Here is a 19,941-nt window from a genome sequence, read left to right on the forward strand (position 1 = left end):
TTGGCCTGTTGTGTGCTAGCTGTGAGGCTTGGAGGCCTAAAGACGCCTAGTGACTTTCCTCATTTGTAGAAAAAATGAGGATAATACCTACTGTTTGACTTCTTCAGGCTGCTGTAACAAACGACCACAAATTAGGTGGCTTAAAATAGCAAAACTTTACTCTCTCACGGTCCTGGAAGCCAAAAGTCCAAAGTCAAGGTGTCAGCAGGTTGATTCCTGCTGGGGCCCCTCCCCTGGCTCCCCCTGCTTGTGGCTTCCCTTGCATTCCTTGGCTTGGGGACACAGCCCTCCAGCCTCAGCCTCCATCTTCACGGGGCGTTTCTCCCTGTGTCTCTCTGTCTTCTCCTCTGTCGGGCCCCGTCCCCGGGTCTCGGGCCTTCCTCATCCAGTATGACTTCGTCTTAACTAACGACATCTGCAAAGACCGTTTCCCAGTGAGTCACATCCGGAGGTTCTGGGTGGACAGGAATTTGCAGGGACATGGTTCAGGATTGTTGTGAACATCAGGTGAACCTGTACCTGGCCCGTGATAGATGCTCATGGGTGGGTTTTCTGTCTTAATCCCTGGGCCTAGAGGCAGACAGCAGCTCTAGATTGTCCAGCAGGATCATAGGCCCTGCTTGGGTGTGGGGAGGGTCCAGATGAATGAGAAGATTAGGCAGAAGTTCTGTTAACATTCTGGAGGGTGGGTCCCCCGGCTTCCTGGAGATCTCCATAGGCCATGTCACCCAGTCCCCACCCTAACCTTACCTGGTTCTCGGTGACATCCAACTCTGCATTTTCTGTGGCTTCTCTGAGACCACACCCCACTGGTTCCCATCTGTGCTATGGCTCTTCTTTCTAGTCTCTTCTCAGACTCCCCTTCCTGGCCATCCCTTGAACATGACTCATGATGAGGAGGCCGCCGGTGACCTTGTTCCCCAGGTAGAAGAGTCATAATCTCGATGACAACTCTCAGTGTCCCTCTTCTTCCTGAAGAGGAAGCTGCTGGAGACTTTCCACCTGGATGTCCCATGGGTATCTCCTGCTGAACCCTCCCTCCCACACAACCTGGGCGACCTCCCCACTGCTTCTCCTCCCCTCCTCTCCCTCCCTCCCCTCCCCCCGGTGTGATCTCCTTGCCATCAGTTCACTCTTTGGCTCTTTCTCTGTAACACAGATCTTATTATAGGATGCCAATCTTATTTTATTGTGGTAAAGTGTATACAACTTAAAATCTACCACTTTAACCATTTAAAAAAATGTATAATTCAATAGTATCAATTATAGCCACAGTGTGCAACCTTCACCACTATTTTCAAAAATTGAGTGACATTTTATCACCCAAATAGAAATTCTGGACTCATGAACTCCCCGTGCTATCTTCCCCAGGTCCCGCCTTTCTGCCTTTGTAGATGTGTCTACTATGGACATTCATGAAATCAAGCAATATGTAGCCTTTTGTGTCTGGCTTCTTTCATGGAGCAGGTTTTCAAGGTTCATCTGTGTCATATCGTGTGTCAATGCTTCGTTCCTTTTGATGACTGAATCAGCATTCCATTATATGGATAAACCACATTTTGATTTTTCTTTTTTTCTTTCTTTTTGTGGTACTGGGTGTTGAATCCAGGGATACTCTGCCACTGAACTATATCCGTACCCCCTTTCTTTTTTGTATTTTTTATTTTGAGACAGGGTCTTGAGGCTGGCCTTGAACTTATGATCCTCCTGCCTTAGCCTCCCCAGTAGCTGGGATTGCAGGTGTGCACCACTGTACCTGGCTCATCATTTGATTTTGATAAACTAGTCTTAATGCATTTTGATGAAAAACTAATTCTTTTAATCCACTTCAATTGAAAACTAAAGTCTTCACTGACGGTTAGCAGTCCTAGTGCTCTTTCCCACTTGACCATGAGGGAAAGTCACCATGCCACGCAGTAGGACATCCGCAAACCCTGCATAGGGGCCCTTCAGCGGTGCCTCTCCCCCCCGACAGAGCTCGCCTGCTATGAGCAGTGCTGACCTGTTGTCCACTTTACTCATTATGAGGCTGACTCCCTGCTAGGTGCAGCATCTTGAGGGGAGAGACTTTTTTTTTTGTGGTGCTGGGGGTTGAACCCAGGGCCTTGTGCTTGCAAGGCAAGCATTCTACCAGCTTGAGCTATATCCCCAGCCCGCGACTTCTTTTTCTAGATCAGAAATAAAGCTTATCTGTGATTAACAATTCAAATGCAATGTGGATTCGAGTTTTGCCATCTCCCAAATGGTGGTTTTGGGACCCAGAAAAGATTACTCAGAGAATGTTTTGGCTTTAGAATTAATATCCACTGTATTAAAGTGACAGATTATAAACCATAGTTCTTCCTTAAGCGTTTTGTTCAACTTAAGAGTCTTACTCATTTATAAATCTAGCATATTTTTGTAATCACCTTTGAGGAAGCTTGGATTAATGTTTGGCTTCACAAATTTGATTATTAGCTCTTTTTAAGCATTTTAAACTGCATTTATAAATTTAATATATTCAGTTTTTTGTTTAAGTTTTTTAGTAGTCTAACAAATTCTTCACTGGAACTTAAGTAATTCTTAGAAATCTAATAAATTTAGTCACAAATATGGCAAATCTTAAGTCGTCTTAAGTGTCGTAACATTGTACACAAACATAATAGGATTGCATTTTGAAATCACAAGTCTAAATCCACTACATGTTTTAAATTAGAATCAAACATAATCTGTGAGAAACTCTGATATGTCAAATTCTCTTAAACATTATGTATTCCTAAAAAAAATAAAGAACAAATTTTCTTATGAGTCTGACCAACTTCATCTTCTCTCCAAATGTCTTCAGAGATAAGATGCATTCCCACTGAGAACACCACTGTGTCATTCTCAAAAATTTGAGGTTGCCTTGCAAGTGAATTTGGGGGCCTCTTCTCAGTAGGTTGAAGTTGCTGAAATGAGGGTTGGGGATATAGCTCAGTTGATAGAGTGCTTGCCTTGCTAAGCACAAGGACCTGGGTTCAAATCCCCAGCACCACAAAAAAATAAAAAAGAAAGAAGTGTCTGAAATGACAGAACCTGAGTAGCCCTCAGTTGGGGCACCGATGTGACATGCCTGGGCCTGTTTAAATTCACGGTCAAAAGGACTCCAAGGTGGCACAAGTGGGCATCACCTGCCTGGCTTCCATCTCACTGCCGCCCTCTCTTCCCTCGAAGTAGAAGCTGGAACCCACATTACAACCCACTTCCCCCACTGCTGCTGGGTTTCATGCGTTCTTCGTCTGTCTTAGGTGTGTCGATGTCATCTGCTTAAATTCTGCCCATGTCAAGTCTCCAACTCCTCTGCACAGACGTCACGGTGACGTGTACAGAAGTGTGCAAGTAGAACAGGAAAGTCCCTCCTGGGCCAGACCCCATTTCCAGCCAGCCCTGCAGGACTTTCTCTAGACACACAGATGCGCTCACACCCATGACCAGGCACGCGTGCGTGTCAGGACGCTGTGCTCTTCCCACAAGGTTTTCTTAGATCTGTGGCAACCGAGTTACCCACTGTCTGGCTTTGCCACGATAGTTTGAAATGATCCTTGTTTTAACGGAAGTGTGCGTTGTACTTTGCTGTTAATACAGCATCACCGTGAGCACGTATCTTTTGTTTAATTTTACTCTAATGTCTCTAGAAAAGTTGCAGGAGCGCAACTGCTGGGCTCAGGGTACACACACTTAAAACTCAGAGCCACAGCTCCGCGGCTCCCGGGAAGGGCGAGCTCCCTCATACTCCTGGAGCAGAAGGGCACCCGTTTTCCTGAGCCGGCCTCCTCTTGGTCATGGTTTTCTTATTTGCCTCCTTCATGCCTGGCCAAGTGCCTTGCACTGAGTGGGCACCCAGGGACAGGTGACGGGCCTGGAGCTTGGAGGAGAGCTCTTCCCCACAGCATTCTTACGCCCATCCCCGTTAGGCCTTTGGTTGTTATTCAGGCAAGTTCACAAAATATACAATTGTCCATTTTTGGCGTGTGCAGTTGGTTGGGCATTTAGTACATTCGCAATGTTGTGCAGCCAAAACTGTCTAGTTCCAAAACATTCTCATCCTCCCAAAAGGAGACCCTGTACCCAGTAGCAGAAGCCCCCCGATCCCCTCTCTGGCCTCTGGCAGCCACAGTCTGCTCTGTCTCTGGATTTGCCTGTTCTGGACATTTCATATCAATGGAATCACAAAATGTGTGGCCTTTAAGTCTGGCCTCTTTCCCTAGCAGCATATTTTTTGTTTTGCCTACGTGGCCTGCATCAGGGTTTCACTCCCCTTATGGAATAGTGAGCAGCAATGAATAAATTAACTAGATATAGATATATGTGATTAGTGAATAATAATGAATCAATCAATTAGACATAAATATTCTACTGCAACTTGACCACATTTTGTTATGTGTTTGGAAGGTTTGAGCTGAGCCAGGATGCAGGAGGCCTCATGGCTGCTGTCCCTCCCCGCCTGTTTTGCAGGATTCCTGTGCACACCATATTTGACAGCTGTCCAGAAGGTAACGGCATTAGGGCCATAGCCATGACCCGTGACGCCAAGTATCTGGCAACCATCTCAGACGCTGAAGTCCAGGTAAAGGACCCTCTGGGCCAGCCTCAGCAAGCTGTTCAACCTGTCAGGTGTCCCCACGGTCAGCTCTGCTCCAGCCAGCTGGCATCCGAAGCGTTCCCAGGAGATGACCAGACTCCACCGAGCAGAGTTGGCACCTCCCTGTTTGTGGCTTGGCTTGTGGTCCTTTGCTTACTTGCCTAAAGTTACAGTGTCACCACAAGAGCGGTAACTCTCTGCAGCAGCCCTCAGAGGCCTCTCGCTGTGCTCTCCTTTGTAGAAAGTGTGCATCTGGAAGTGGACTTTGGCAGTGGAGACGCCCGCGTGCACCCTCAGTCTCCCCAAGGACTATGGTTTCCAGGTGAGGCCCGTCTGCAAACCTCAGTCAGACATTATACTGAAGCGGGTCAGATCCCACCTTTGGCTTTAGTGGAGTTTTGCTGTGGTGCAGAAATGCTTTTAAAAACACTTTCGTATCCCAGGCCTTGTTCATCTTTGCTAATAAAAGCTAATACAGTTCAAGCACTTATTATGTGCCAGATTTTGCTAAATTCTTTACTTACATTAACTCACATAACCCAGGCACATATGCTAGCAAGGAGATATTAACATCTGTGGACTACTGGTAATTATTAAATACGCGGTCTGAAGTCACCCAGCTGTTCTAGATGCATGCTCCTTACTGCTTCTAGCCTTGTCACCAGCTCATGAAGTAGGTAGAGAAGTTATCATTGTTCTTCCCCGTTTACCTGAGGTGACTTGCCAGGGTCACCTACAGCACTTCTGTAGGGTCTCTTGCTTTCCTGTGTCACCGCTGTCTGCCATGTTGTCACAATGTTCCTTGCATCCTTCATTCGTTATACATCTGTTGAGGATGTGCCCTGTGCCAGGCACCTGCCTGGCTCACAGGATCTAAAACCCAAAAAGAGTCATTTTGCAGTCCTGTGCTCTGATTCCCTCTTTGCCCTTACTTCTAAAAGTCGTACTAATGCACAGTCAGGCCTACGTGGTGACTTAGCGTGGGTTTTCCTGTTTCTACAGAAAGTGCCTCAGGGCTCTGTACAAACTGCACTGAGTCTGCGGGTCACCCTGGGTGCTGGTGTCATCTTAATAATATTATTTTCCAGTCCTTGAGTACCAGATGCCTTGTGTTTATTTATATCTTCTTTAATTTTTTTCAGCAGTGTTCTACAGTTTCCTTTGTACAAATCTTCCACATCCCAGATTAAATTTATCCCTGTGTTTTTGATATTTTTTTGATGCTCTTACAATTGGAATTGTTTTCTTAACTCCCTTTTCAGATCATTTGTTCCTTGTATATAGAAATGTGGGGAACTTTGCATCCTGTGACTTTGCCGAATGCACCATTTAAATTTAAATTGATGATAATGAAATAGGACTTCAGATTGGTTCCTCAGTTTCTCTAGCCACCTTTGAAGCCCTCACATGTGGCTCCTGGATTCTATATCTGGCAGCACAGATCACACAGAACAGTTCCATCTTGCAGAAAGTTCTGTTGGACAGCTCATCACCCCTCTTCCCCAATAAATTCCACCTTCATGGTATACTAGCTGAGCAGGGGATGTGGCTGGAGAGAGCTGCCCAGAGAGCTGATTCATATGACCTTGAATTCAGCCATTAAGAGCAAAATAGCTCTCAGCACTGGCTGGCTGATCTGGTGGCCAGGCTGCCTGCTTCCCACCTCACCATCTTCTTTTCCCCTCTAACTGCCATGGGGGCAGCATGCTAGATCCCCCCCATTCCCTTCCACCTGCTCCTCTGCTGCTGTCAACGCTGCCTCTCCTGCACCTGCATCCCCATCGGCATAGACATGCTGTCTATCACCTATCTTCAGAGAGCTCCTGTTGGCCCCCCAGCTATTTCCTCTGCTCCTCTTCACAATAAAATTTCTACAAGGGTTGTCTAATTGGGCGTGGTGGCCCACACCTGTAATCCCAGCGGCCCGGGAGACTGGGGCAGGAGGATCACAAGTTCAAAGCCAGCCTCAGCAACTTAGCCAGCCCTAAGCAACTCAGCGAGACCCTGTCTCTAAATAGAATACAGAATAGGGCTGGGGAGGTGGCTCAGTGGTTAAGCACCCCAGGATTCAATCCTTGGTACCAAAATAATAATAATAATAATAATAATTGTCTACACCTGTTTCCTCTACTTCCTCATCTCTCCTTTTTTTTTGCAAGAAATCTTTGATATCTTTATATTTTTATGGTTAAATAAAGCATGTATGCAAAATGTGTACATTTTAAAGGAGAAAACAAAATGTACCTGTGTACCCCGATGGCCTCAAACTTTTGATCCTTCCGTCAAGGCCTCCTGAGGAGCTGGCATTATAAGCTTGTGCCACTGTGTCCTTCTCTGTTCCCTGTCCCCAATCTCATTTGGTTTTTTTTCTGCCTAAGGTGAACCACTATCTCAAATTTTGTGTTGTTCGTTCCCTTGCTTTCCTTCTATTTTTCTCTTATTTATGTATCCCTCAATTCCATCTTATTTTGTTTGACCTGCTTTTGACCTGGATATATTTGAAGTATATTTTACTGCTTCACCTGCTTAGCATTGCTTCTGGGATTCACCCGTGTTCATTCTCCAGCTCTGATGCTCTTATTTCCCTGTTGCGTAGCTTTCGTTGCTCTGAGTGTAACCCAACTCATGCCTCCTTCTGGTGATGGGCATCTTGCTTCCTTCTGTCCCTCTTCCACTCTTTCCCACCCCGTGGCTCCACCAAAACCGTGCTTATCGTGGTCGCTGGCACACCCAATCAGATGGCTACATTAAATCGTTTTACCCTTCATCTTGTCAGCAGTTACTTCATCCCGGGGCTTACACAGGCCCATCTCTCTGTGGCTCCTTTGTGGATTCTTTTTCTTTCATTTGCCCACATTGTAAATATTGGTGTTCCTCAGATTTGGTTCTAAGTCATCCTCTCTCCCCTCGTCCTCCTTTGCTTCTTCGTCTGTTTAGTTCTTCCTCTTTCTCTTCTCCTGGTCCTCCTCCTCCTCCTTCTGGTCCTCCTCCTGGTCCTCCTCCTCCTCCTCCTCTTGGTTTTCTTCCTCCTTCTCCTCCTCCTCCTGGTCCTCCTCCTCTTCCTCCTGGTCCTCCTCCTCCTCCTCTTCTTGGTCCTTCTCCTCCTCTTCCTCTCCTTCCTACACTTTCTTGGGTATTCTCATCCATCCCCAAGAAGCCCTGAAGCTGTTCCTCTGCCCTGCATCTCTCCTACCCTCCCTTCTAGGCTGTGGTTACCTCCACTCCTGACAACAGCTCCTTCCCCAGGGTCTGAGCTCATTCCGGCCCCATCCTGAACACTTCCCTCCCACTGCAGTCACGTGATGTTCTTTAAATGAGTAAAGCATTGCGTGTCTCCCTTACTTAAACCCTTCTATGAGTTCTCGTTGCCCTTAAAATAAAATCAAAACACCATATTGTGGCCTTCAAGGTATGGTCTGATCCACCCTCCCATCTTCCAACCCCTGTTCTCCTCATTATTAGTGCTTATTAATTTGCATTTTCTAGAATTTTATATAAATGGACTTTTTTGTTGTTGTTGGCTGAGGGCTTTGACTTTTTTAACTGAATCATTTTGTTCTGTGCATCAAGAGTTTATTCCTCTTTATTGCTGAATAGTAGTGCATTAGATGGTTATGTTACAGTTTATCCACTGTTGATGGACATTTGGGTTGTGGCTATTAAAAACAAAGCTGCTATGAATGTCCTTGTACAAGGCTTTGTATAAATGTATGCTTTCCTTTCTCATGGCAATTTTCTTTTCTTCCTTCCTTCCTTCCTTCCTTCCTTCCTTCCTTTCTTTCTTTCTCTTCCTTCTCTTCCTTCTTTCTTTCAGAGGTTGAACCCAAGGGCACTGTACTACTAAGCTACATCCTCAGCCCTTTTGTATTTTTTATTTTGAGACAAGGTCTCACTGAGTTGTTTAGGGCCTCATTAAATTGCTGAGGCTGGCTTTGAACCTGCGATCCTCCTGCCTCAGCCTCCCAAGCCACTGGGATTATAGGCACATGCCACCACACCCAAAAATTGTCTTTATTTTTGAAGGATATTTTCCTAGGCATAGAATTCTATTTTCTTTCAGCACATTGAAGATATGACTCCATTGTCTTCTGACTTCTTCCATTTCTGTTAAGAAATCAACCATCAATCTGTATTTTAAAAGTTACCTGGTTGCTTTTTTAGAATTTTCTATTGGTTTTCAGCAATTTTTCAATGTTGTGTCTGTATGTATGTGGGTATGTTGCTGATTTTTTTTTTTTTTTTTTGGGTGCTAGGGATCGAACCCAGGGCCTTGTGCTTGCAAGGCAAGCACTCTACCGACTGAGCTATCTCCCCAGCCCCTGTTGTTGATTTTTTTAAAGCTTATTTTTTTGGGGGTTTCTTGAACCTGGGATGCTCTGTCTTTTCTCAGTTTAGGAGAATTCTCAGTTATAGTTTCTTTAAACATTCCTTCTGCCACAGTCTTCTTCTGGGACTCTTAATTACATACGTTTGGATCTTTTTTATTGTGTCCATTGGTCTTTTGTTCTCTCTTCTGTTTTTCCGTCCTTTGATTTCTTTGTGCTCTAGTCTGGATGTTTTCTACTGTAATTTATCTTCCTTTTCTACTGGCTAATCATTTCTTTGGCTATATCTAATTTTCTTTTAAAATATCTTTTGAGATTTTTTAATCTTTCTTTTTTCAGATCTAAAATTTCCATTTGCTTCTTTTTTTAAAATAGAACTCTCTGCTGAGAATCTCTTATCCTCTGCTTTCTTGAGCATATTAATCACAGTTGTCGATCTGTGGCTGCTAATCCAACACCTGGACTCCTGTGGCTTCTTTCTGCTACTTGCTTTACCCCGTTGGTTTTCAGTCATTTGCATATGCCTCTTTCACATGTCTGGTAATTTTTCATTGACTTCTCAATGTTGTGTTATAAAAAGTATAGAAATAATGTGAGGCTTGGGATGACGACTTCCTTCAGAGAAAACTTTCTTTTCCTGGCAGGACTGGGGATTAAACAGAGGGGCTTCACACTGGTGAGGCAAGTGTTCTACCCCTGACTGGGCCTCATTTCCAGCCCTTTTATTTTTTATTTTTGAGATGGGGTCTTGCTAAGTTGCCCAGGCTGGCCTTGAACTTGTTTGTGATCCTCCTGCCTAAGCCTCCCAAGTTGCTGGGGTTACAGGTGTGGCCGCCACACCCACACAGACTTACTTGTGCTTCTTACAGGCACTTGGGGAATAGTCAGTCTTTGTAAGTTCTGGTCCCTGCACGTGCTTTTATCAGGTCCTCACTCCCCGGGCTTGTGGCCTGGGGAGTTTACTTTCCTGTGGGACTCGGCAAGCAGTCGAAAGGGAGGGAGCTTGAAGCTGAGGTGGGAATGAATGGACTGGATCACAGACCGCTTCCCCTGCCTCGGCGCTGCCCCTGTTGTCCATCATCTCCAGCTGCAGCTGCCCACCTCCCGTGCACGTTTCTAGACACGTGCCTCCTGGCTCCCCGGGAATTTCTCCCTCTGTTATTGTTGTTGTTTCTGCCTTCAGTGTTCTCCTCACTTCTGTAGTTTCTGCAGAGGTGATTCTGGGGAAGGGAGCCAGCAACTCAAGCCATACACAATCTTGGCAGGAGTCAGACCCCTCTTCCAATGTCTTGCTTTCGTTCCAAGATCTCTTGTGGCCCTGTCAATTTTAGAAATGTGTAAGTAGAAGTCTTTGTCCACAAGGACACAGAATAAAGGTCATTGGAGAGGGACTGGGGAATATAACACAGTGGCAGAACGTGTGCTCGGCATGCATGAGTCCCTGGGTTCTATTCCCTGTACCAAAAAAGGGTATTTCGAATATTGGCTTACTTTCTTTCACTTGTTCTAGTTTATGGATTGTAATAAGTAAGACTTGAAAATGAACATACTTGATAGTACTTTCCTTAACAACCAACATGTAAATGATATTCTTATTGCTCACCACATGCCATGTCTTCTGTTTAATATCCCTTCTTGGTTATTTATTTTAATTAAAATTATTATTTAGCTGGATGCGGTGGCACATGCCTGTAATCCCAGTGGGTTGGGAGGCTGAGGCTGGAGGATCATGGATTCAAAGCCAGCCTCAGCAACTTAACGAGGACCTAAGCAACTCAGTGAGACCCTGTCTCTAATAAAATACAAAAAGGGCTGGGGATGTGGCTCAGTGGTTAAGCACCCCTGAGTTCAATTCTTGGTACCAAAATATATATGTGTGTGTGTGTGTGTGTGTGTGTGTGTGTGTGTGTATTATTTAACATTCAAAGAAACCAGAGAGAAACAAAATTTATCATGTAATATATTTTCATACTTTATATTCCAGAACTACCTTACTTTTAATCCAACAAATAATAAAGAATTGGTGAGCAATAGTAAAACACAGGCAATATATTATTCATGGGTAAGTAGAAATTTTTGATTTGTTTTAAATGTGGGTACAAGTTTATGTTTAGTCTTTGAACATGGACGTTTTGGTAATATAACAATATAGCATCTATTTAGGGAGTAATGAACATACCAAAATGTTGACTTAAGGGCTGGGGATATAGCTCAGTTGGTAGAGTGCTTGCCTTGCAAGCATAAGGCCCTGGGTTCAATCCCCAGCATTGCAAAGAAAAAAAAAAAAAGTTGATTTGATTATAGTATTTGTTTTAGTTTCATTGGAAATTAGCATATTAAGTCAGAAGCAGATAATTAAATTTCTTTTAATTTTTTTAAAGTAATGAAGCAAATGTTTATTTGAATATAGTTACAGGTCTAAAAGTATATTTTGAGATCATGGATTTTATTCCCTTCAGAATGGAATTAAGAAACAGATAAGTAGCACGTATACCAACACAGGAAAGAAGAATGATATTAAAGAACAAAGTTAAAGTGGCCCTGGGCAGCCTGGGTTGGGGCTCAGTGGTAGAGCGCTTGCCTAGCATGTGGGAAGCAGGGGGTTCGATTCTTAGCACCACATATAAAAATAAATAAATAAATAAAGGTCCACTGACAACTAAAAATGTTAAAAAAAAAAAAGAAAAGAAAAGAAAGTGGGGCTGGGGATGCGACTCAGAGCCCCTGCGTAGTGCGTAGCATATGCAAGACAACTGGGTTCAAGTCTCAGCACCATACACGCAAAGTTCAACATAGAACTATCGTATGACTCAGCAATTCCAAGGTTTATGCCTGAAAGAATTGAAGCCAGGCATTCAGACAGACAGTTCTACAGAAATAGTCACTGGAGCGGCACGCTTCACCATCACCAAAAGGTCAGACCAAGCTACCAGTTCATCAACTGCCAATCAACTGCTGAATAGCTAAACAACGAGGCAGATTCATACAATGCAATACTATCAATCGAATGAAGTGCTGCTACTTGCTTTGATGTGAATGAACATCAAAAACATTTTGCTAAATGGAAGAAGCCAAATACAAAGAGATACACGTTGTCTGATTCCATTTATATGGAATGCTGGGATAGGCAAATCTATAGACAGAGACGGTGTTGGTGGTTATCAGGGGCTGGTGGGGGGGTTCTGTGACCTTTTTGGGGTGATGAATATGTGACAGTGAAAAAAAAAAGAAAATATGATAGTGGTAGTTGCACAGCACTTTAAATATAATAAATACCACTGACTTATACACTTTAAAATAGTTAGCAGTTAATTTCATGTTAAGTGCATTTTACCTCAATTTAAAAAATGCAAAACAAAAGCACATTGACTTGTTAATTGTCAGTAATATTCATTACTTCAGCTGTTTATTTTAGCTTTAAAGGGTTATTAATGCAGAATTAAAATTCTTATTAACCACCATTTAAAGTCTGTGTCACTCTGGCATTCTCTGTGTCTTCTCTTTTCTTTGAGAATGTTTTTAGATGTTCCCCAAGATGGCAGGTTCTTTTAGCTGTAGAACTTGCAAATCTGTGACCCTGTTTAGATGTGTTTGTTTGATTTTGCTATTATGTAGTTCCTCTTTTGGAAATCAGGTCTCTCTCTCTCTCTCTCTCTCTCTCTCTCTCTCTCTCTCTCTCTCTCTCTCTCTTTCTCCCCCCCCCCCCCTTCTTGGTAGTGATTATTTTTTTCCTTTGCTTATCAGTGTGAAGAGAAAAATATACTTGTTCACAGTGCCCCACTTTTAACAGAAAAAGTGAGTATGCCTATTACGGTTTTATACATCCAGTTTTGTGGAGAGTATTATGTATGTGCAAGCTTAGTTGTTTAGGGACATGCTTTGAATATCTTAATATTAAACCACTGGGAAATAATTGGAAAAGTTTTACTTGGGTCCTTCACCCATATCAAATTGTCTGTTGAAAATATGGAAATATTGTTAAAACTAAAATGCCATGATGAAAACGTTATTATGAAAAAATATCCAAAAAAGTAATGGATTTTGTAATATTTATGTGCACATTGACAAAGAATGAGAATTAATTAAAATAATGGAGTAGTTGAACATAAGTAGATCCCTTATGAAACTGCTCAGTTTCAGAATAATTTTTTAAAAAGGGTATTCAGCTATTTAAGAGCTGATGTAGAGAAAGTGTTTCATCTCATCTTCTTACTTCAAGCTACTGCACTCGAGCTGGAACTTGGCTTCTGTCTACTATAGCACTTTCTGCCTTTGATGTCTGTGTGATCTGCCCTCAGTGAACACTTTATGATGATTTTTTGCTTCCATTTTTTCTTAGTATGATTTGTAAAAATTTATTTTTAAAGATGATATGCCAAAAGAAAAAAAAATAAAGATAAAATGAATGGACACAAGGAAAGATTATTCTATATGCAAACTTGTTTTCCAGAAATGAAAGTATAAAAGGTAGTCAGCTCTCATTAATCAAGGTAGCTATTTCTATAAAGTCTCTACAAATACTGAATTAGTGAATAGTGAATCATCACCCCCAGGGGAAATATATAGGTTCCTGTGAACCTCTGTTCACATCTTCAACACTCAATGTTATTTTATGTATGTTTCTGCTTCAAGACACCATTAATACATAACACTGGTTTGTTAACACAGGGCTCATGATGAATAGCACTACAACCTCTCATGCCTGAATGTAGCTCATCTGACACGCATTTCCTCCGTAGGACACATCACAGCCTACTTGCACTCAGGAACACTAGATAGTACTTCAGCATTAACTTCGAGGGCTGGTTTAAACTGAAATCACCAATAACAAAAAGCACTAAAAAACTGTGTGCAACACAGCACTAAATAGACCATGGAAAGAACACTTGTTTATATGTATGAGAACGGAAATAAGAAAGCAGAACCCTGGGCTGGGGTCGTAGCTCAGTAGCAGTGCACTTGCCTAGTATGTGTGAGGCATGGGATTCAATTCTCAGCACTGGAAAGAAAGAAAGAAAGAAAGGGGTGGGGGGGAAGGAAAGAAAAAAAGAAAGAAGAGAGAGAAAGGGAGAAAGGAAGAAAGAAAGGAAAAGAAAAGAAAAGTTCAGTGACAACTAAAACAGAAGAAGAAGGCAGAACACTGCCTGGTTTGACTTGCAACTGGGAAAGTGTGTGTCATGTGAATCATGATCTTTTTGGCATAGAGAACTAGGCAGCAGACTTGCTGTATCACGTTGCTGAGTTTCATTCATTCCGTGAACATTCTCTAAGAGTCTTTATCATTGTTCTGTATTCTTTCTATACTTCATCTCTAAGACATTGCCTAAGAAAGATAGCCTAGTGCCTTATTTTGTAGCACTAGCATTAATAAGGAGTCTTATTCAGGGCATTTCTATGTAAGTGTTTAAATAATTTCTACTGATGGAAAAATATCTTATGATCAAAGGAGACTGGGGTAATTATTTTATATTTTACAACCAGAGGATGCCTTTGCTCTTGACAGACAACAGTTTCTTTATCAGCTTCTGAAACCTCTGTAAGAGAAGTTGACCTGGTATAAACAGTGATTAACCACTCTTCCATTTGCTTTAAACACGCAGTTTAATTGAACATAGTACTTAACTCTTAATTTGCTCTTAGTAACTCTTAAGAGGTTCAGAACTGTCAGGACCATAGCAAGAGCCATGGGAGGAAGCCTTTAGTGATTCTTTGTTTTTTCCCTTTTTTTTTTTTCTCACTTTATTTCAGTATAATATTATAAAATGTTAAGTTGATAAATGCTTCATTTTATATTTATTACCAATAGTAACTCATAGCTTGTCTTTTGAAACACAGACATTCAACAAGCTTGTGGGAAAATTTAGCCAGTCCGTCTTTCACTTGAATCTAACACAAATACTCTCGGCGACGATGGAAGGGAAGCTGGTTGTGTGGGATGTACACCGCCCCCCGGAGTCTTCCTCCACCCTCTTTGGCTTTGCCTATATCAAGCCCTGTAAACTGGTTCATCTGCAAAGGGAGGGCATCACCGTGCTCACCACAGTTGATGGGTAATTAACCTAGTTGAAAAGTAGCTATAGATGATTGTAAAAATACTTTAGAACCCTTTCTGAACACATGTTTAGTATATGCATAGAATATTTCTGGGGAGACTCATAATTAACTGAGAACATTGGTTGCCTCTGAGGAAAAGAAATGAGAACAAGAACCAAGGGTGGAGGTGGATTTACTTCTTTTTATAGTCCCATTTGTACTAATTGGATTTTTTAAGATCACAGGCATGTGTTATGTTTTAAAAATCCCTTTATGTTGGTGAAACAAAAAGTAACTGATTTTTTTCTTTGGTGCTAATTAGACTTGTTTTGCACCCCAAATTTTACATACTTTACATTTAAAAAAATAACTCAAAGAGCTTTCTTGTTTCTATCTGGTTGAAAAATGACATTTACGTGTTGTGTGAAGATCAAATGCATTGGAACTTTATGGAATTCGCTAACTTCCTTTTGAGGGGCTCGAGGGGGGCTCACAGATGATCTGAAGCCTCAGCTAGAAGAGGGTTCACTTTCCTGGATGGGTGACCTAGAGCAAGAAACTCAACCTTGCGAAACATACATTTCTCCATCTATAAAAAGGGCACAATAGCACGCTCTCTCTCAGAGTTATTTTATGAGGATTTCATGAGACAAGTGTGTAGAACTCTGCATGTCACTTAACCTGGAGGTGCCCTTAAGTAAGTGACAACCATCTTTAGTGTGCTAGGGAAGTCCCCAGAAGCATGGAGGAAGTGCCCAATGCAAGGACCTGCCCATATGGTTAGAGTCACTGTACCATCTGATTTTAAAATACCCTTTGGTACCGGGAAATGGTGAGAGAGATGCAATTTGTCATCTTCACCCAGGGGTGCATAAAAACACAGTAGATCTGCCATTGGTGTGCAGTCAACTCAATTAGTTTGAGGTTGGAGGCCAGAGAAGACCATGCCTGGGTTCCCCTCTGTCTGTGTTAAACCCAGCCAGGCAGGACCTGCAAGCCCTTGAAGGAAAACACTCGGCCAGCTTTGCTGTTTCTGTCCAGCAGAGGGCAGTGAAAGAAGTTCTAGCCCATTCCTCTGCCCACCTGCCCTGCTTATTAATCAGAAAGCTCCTTTAATAACTGTGCATAATACATGAGAAAATTCACTCCCCCTCCTCCCATCATGAGAATTGTGTCACAGTCTTAAAAAAAAAAAATCTCATTTGGGATGGATCCGAGGACTGGAAATAAAAGTCATTTTGTCACGCGGCACTGCCTTTGACCGTGATGACTGGATGGGGTTTTATGACCACTCACATCAGTGCCCTCCTCTGAAGCAGCTAGGATCCCATTGCCAGCCTGCGTGATTTTTGGAGAGCTGGTTGATTGACTTGGTTGTCATCCATAGTAATACAGCAGCAAATGTAAATCACTGTCCCTCTATACATGTGGTTGACCTTGGAGGGCAGAAAAGAGTGCATGGACTTTGCTTCAGATGCACCTGGATTCTCTGTGTGGTCTAGCCTTAGGGTTGCAGGGCATATGTATATCCCTTGGGATATTTGGGATATACTTAGAAGAAAAGATTATTCACTAGCATGCAGTGCTGCATGACTTTATCCCAGATACTTGGGAGGCTAAGGTAGGAGGATTGCAAGTTCAAGGCCAGTCTAGGCAACTTAGTGAGACCCTTTCTCAAAATTAAACTTAAAATAAGCTGGGGGTATAGGTTAGTGGTAGAGTACTTGCCTAGCATGTGCAAGACCCTGGGTTTGATCCCTAACACCACAGGGAAAAAAGTCGGGTACAGTGGCACATGCCTGTAATCCCAGTGACTCCAGAGGCTAAGGCAGGAGGATCACAAGTCCAAAGCCAACCTCGGCAACTTAGTGAGTCCTAAGCCACTTAAGCAAGACTTTGTCTCAAAATAAAAAGGGCCGGGGATGGAGCTCAGGGGTAAAGTGACCCTGGGTTCAATCCCCAGTATCCCCCCACCCCTCCAAAAAAATTATTGCTTATCTTAGAGTCACAATTCTCTGGGCATCCTGTGTTGTTGTTTGCTAAATCCAGCAACCCTAGGTTTTGAGCAAATTTTTAAATTTCTCACCTTAGTTTCTTAGTTTCCTAAGTGTAAATTGGATGAGATTCAATGAAGTTTTTCTTATCATGTCCAGAACCCAGAGCCTAACATAGTCAGGTATTCAACAGATGATACTTGCTATTACTGCTATTAACAAACCCATGTTATTCTCTATTGCAGCTACCTTGTCACAGGTGACATTAGGGGTAACATTAAATTCTATGACCACACGCTGTCCATTGTTAACTGGTACAGTCACTTCAAACTGAGTTGCATAAGAAGTCTGTCCTTTTCAATTACTCCAGCAAGTTCTACTGAAGAATCAAACTTCCCCCCAGACTGCACTTTAAAAGGTGACCTTTTCGTTGTCAGGTAAGTTGTTGATGAATCTAGTCATCTGAATGGTCAAAAAATGGCTGGGGTCATCTTTTGTTTGCATGCAGTGGAACATTCCTCTTGTTCCTGGGATGTGAAATGGAGGGGCCCAGCCTTTCTACTCCGCCCTTTACCTGCTTGTGGATGGTTCTCCTTCGCTGATTGCAATCACTATTGGATCATTTTCTAAAAATTATTTAGATATTATTTTAATATAGGGAATCTTGAGTAACTTGAAGCTGGAAAGTCCTTATCCTGCACTCTCTCACCTCTGCTGAGCCTGGAGTCCTTGGCCAGTTGCTCTCTTGCTATGAGCTGTTTGTCCCAGTCACTGCGTTAAAGGCACTAGATAATTAATAGCCATAACATTTCAAGACCGAATTATCTGTGAGTCTGCTTAATTACCCTTGCAGTCTTTACAGGCACATCTGTATGTGTGCACCCAGCTCCATATTTGCATACACAAATGAATATTTGCATGTGCAGATTAGCTAATTGTACAACTGACTGTCCATCTGCATACTTAATGACTCAATTTACATGTAGAAAAGTGGGCTTTTTTCACTTGCAAATGGAGGCTGTTGGGTATTGGTGGTATATTTTTGGAGATGTTGGGTTAATAATGTCACTAAATTACAGACGACAGAGGCGTTTCGTGTGCAATTAGAAGCAGAATGGCTGGCGTGCCCATTCCCTGCAAACACTGATACTGTTTGGTCTCTCCTTGGCAAACAGGAATTTTATCATTGGAACATCTGATGCCTCGGTGTACCACGTAACAACAGATGGCACCAAACTTGAGAAGTTATTCATAGAGCCCAAGGACGCCATTTGTGCCATCTCCTGCCACCCATACCAGCCTCTCATCGCCATTGGGAGTTTCTGTGGGATGATTAAAGTGTGGGATTATGAAAAGAAGAAGTATCTTTTCAGCAGGATCTTTGAGAAAGGGCTTGGAGTCCAGAGTCTGACCTACAACCCTGAAGGTATTTTCACCTGTGCAGTCTGTGGGGGCACTAGATAACACGTGTGGAAACACGCCCACAGGGGCTATGCCCTGGGCTGCCAGTGTGGGGAGCCATCCGTGTTGAGCAGAATCCGGCTTGGCTGAGCATGGGATACAGAGCTCCGACTCCCAGGAACTGCAGTCCTGAGAGACTGTCTCAGACAGCCTGGGGTAGGTGACCCTGTGCAGGTGGCTCCCTGCCTGAGGGAATGCTAATTCTCTAAGCACCTGACTTCCCTAACTCCACGCATCCTGTTCCTCACAGAAGAAGCCCCTCCTGTCCCTCTTTACCTGTGTGACTATAAATAAAGGTGAAGGTGGACTTCTCCATCTTGTTGGAGGCCAGATCTGGCAAGGCCCAGTCTGCCGCACCCCCTCCCATTTGAAGATTATTGGCTCTTGTGTTTACTTGATTAGGTAAGTCTCTTGGTGATTGATTGATAGCGGGCACTGTCCTCCGATGGAAACTCTTTCCCCCATCCATACAGGACGTGGCAGGAGACACCCCACGTGCCAGGAAGTTGCCACTGACCACAGTGCCCCACAGGATAGAGGGGACATCTTCCCTCTGAGGCTCCTCCAGCGCTCTGGGTGTACTACGCTCTGAGAGCTCATGCCAAATGTCAAGATTTTCAGTTTTCCCTCCTACAGAGACTTTATCTATTGTTCTGGTCACTGTCTGCTCAGCACCTAGGACCAAGCCTGGCACACACCCCCTATGTTTCCAATGAATGAGGTCCTTTTTCTATCAGTGTTCTCTGGCTTGTCATTTCAGGAGCCCTGATTGGAGCTGGCTTCACAGAGGGGACAGTTTATATTCTTGACGCAATGTCCTTGGGAAACGAAACCCCAGAGCCTTTCAAGTATTCCAGAACCAGCGTGACTCATGTAAGCTTCTCCCACGACTCCCAGTATATGGCGACTGCTGTAAGTATTTTCACTGACTGCCGTTGGGTGGCTTAGCACCCTTATTGGAAATCAAAAGAGGGAATGGGTCGGGACAGTGGGGGTGATGGCATGCTCTGAAGTCGCGATGATGGATGCACAACTCTGTAGCTGTACTAAAAACCACTGGACTGTGCACTTTGAATGGGTGAATTGTGTGGTATGTAAATTATATCTCAGTAAAGCTGTTACCAGCCAGGCGTGGGGGAGGAAGAAGGGCTTTTTCCTGTGCACAAGATTAGGGCCCAGAACTTCCAGACGTGGCTTCTGCCCTGATGGCACCCATTCTTTTAATATTTCCCTCTAAATTTTTGACCAGATGAAATTTTGTTGATTTCAAAGCAGCATCCTCTACCAGCATTTTGCATTCTGTTCCTTCCCTCTGTTCTTAGGGCTCATGAAGGTGCCGGGTTAGCAGCACCTGCCCGACCCCTACCCTCCCAGTATCTCCCCTGCTGCACATGCAGCCTCTCTGGGTTGCACATAGCACTTGAAGGGCAGAGCTGTTGGGACACACAGTTGTGTCTTGAGTCCCTCCCAGCCATTGTCCCCTACTGCAGCCTCTATCATACCTTTTTTATTTTCTGTAACTGGACAA

The 19,941-nt window shown here is 43.4% G+C and overlaps 1 protein-coding gene across 4 annotated transcripts in view; it reads left to right on the plus strand.

Moving 5' to 3' along the window:
- Positions 1-19,941, plus strand: part of Cfap251 (cilia and flagella associated protein 251) — a 74,100-nt gene that overhangs the window by 22,522 nt on the left and 31,637 nt on the right. For 3 of the 4 annotated variants that reach the window (XM_047561498.1, XM_047561500.1, XM_047561501.1), the window contains exons 6-13: positions 4,474-4,585; positions 4,842-4,922; positions 10,910-10,987; positions 12,670-12,720; positions 14,761-14,975; positions 17,198-17,389; positions 18,128-18,378; positions 19,174-19,325. In XM_047561498.1, coding sequence (XP_047417454.1) covers positions 4,474-4,585; positions 4,842-4,922; positions 10,910-10,987; positions 12,670-12,720; positions 14,761-14,975; positions 17,198-17,389; positions 18,128-18,378; positions 19,174-19,325 — 1,132 coding nt within the window. The remainder of the gene's footprint in view (positions 1-4,473; positions 4,586-4,841; positions 4,923-10,909; positions 10,988-12,669; positions 12,721-14,760; positions 14,976-17,197; positions 17,390-18,127; positions 18,379-19,173; positions 19,326-19,941) is intronic. The other variant, XM_047561502.1, reaches the window with a different exon arrangement.

Source organism: Sciurus carolinensis, chromosome 8 (genome assembly GCF_902686445.1).
Source record: "Sciurus carolinensis chromosome 8, mSciCar1.2, whole genome shotgun sequence".
Taxonomy (NCBI): Eukaryota; Metazoa; Chordata; class Mammalia; order Rodentia; family Sciuridae; genus Sciurus; species Sciurus carolinensis.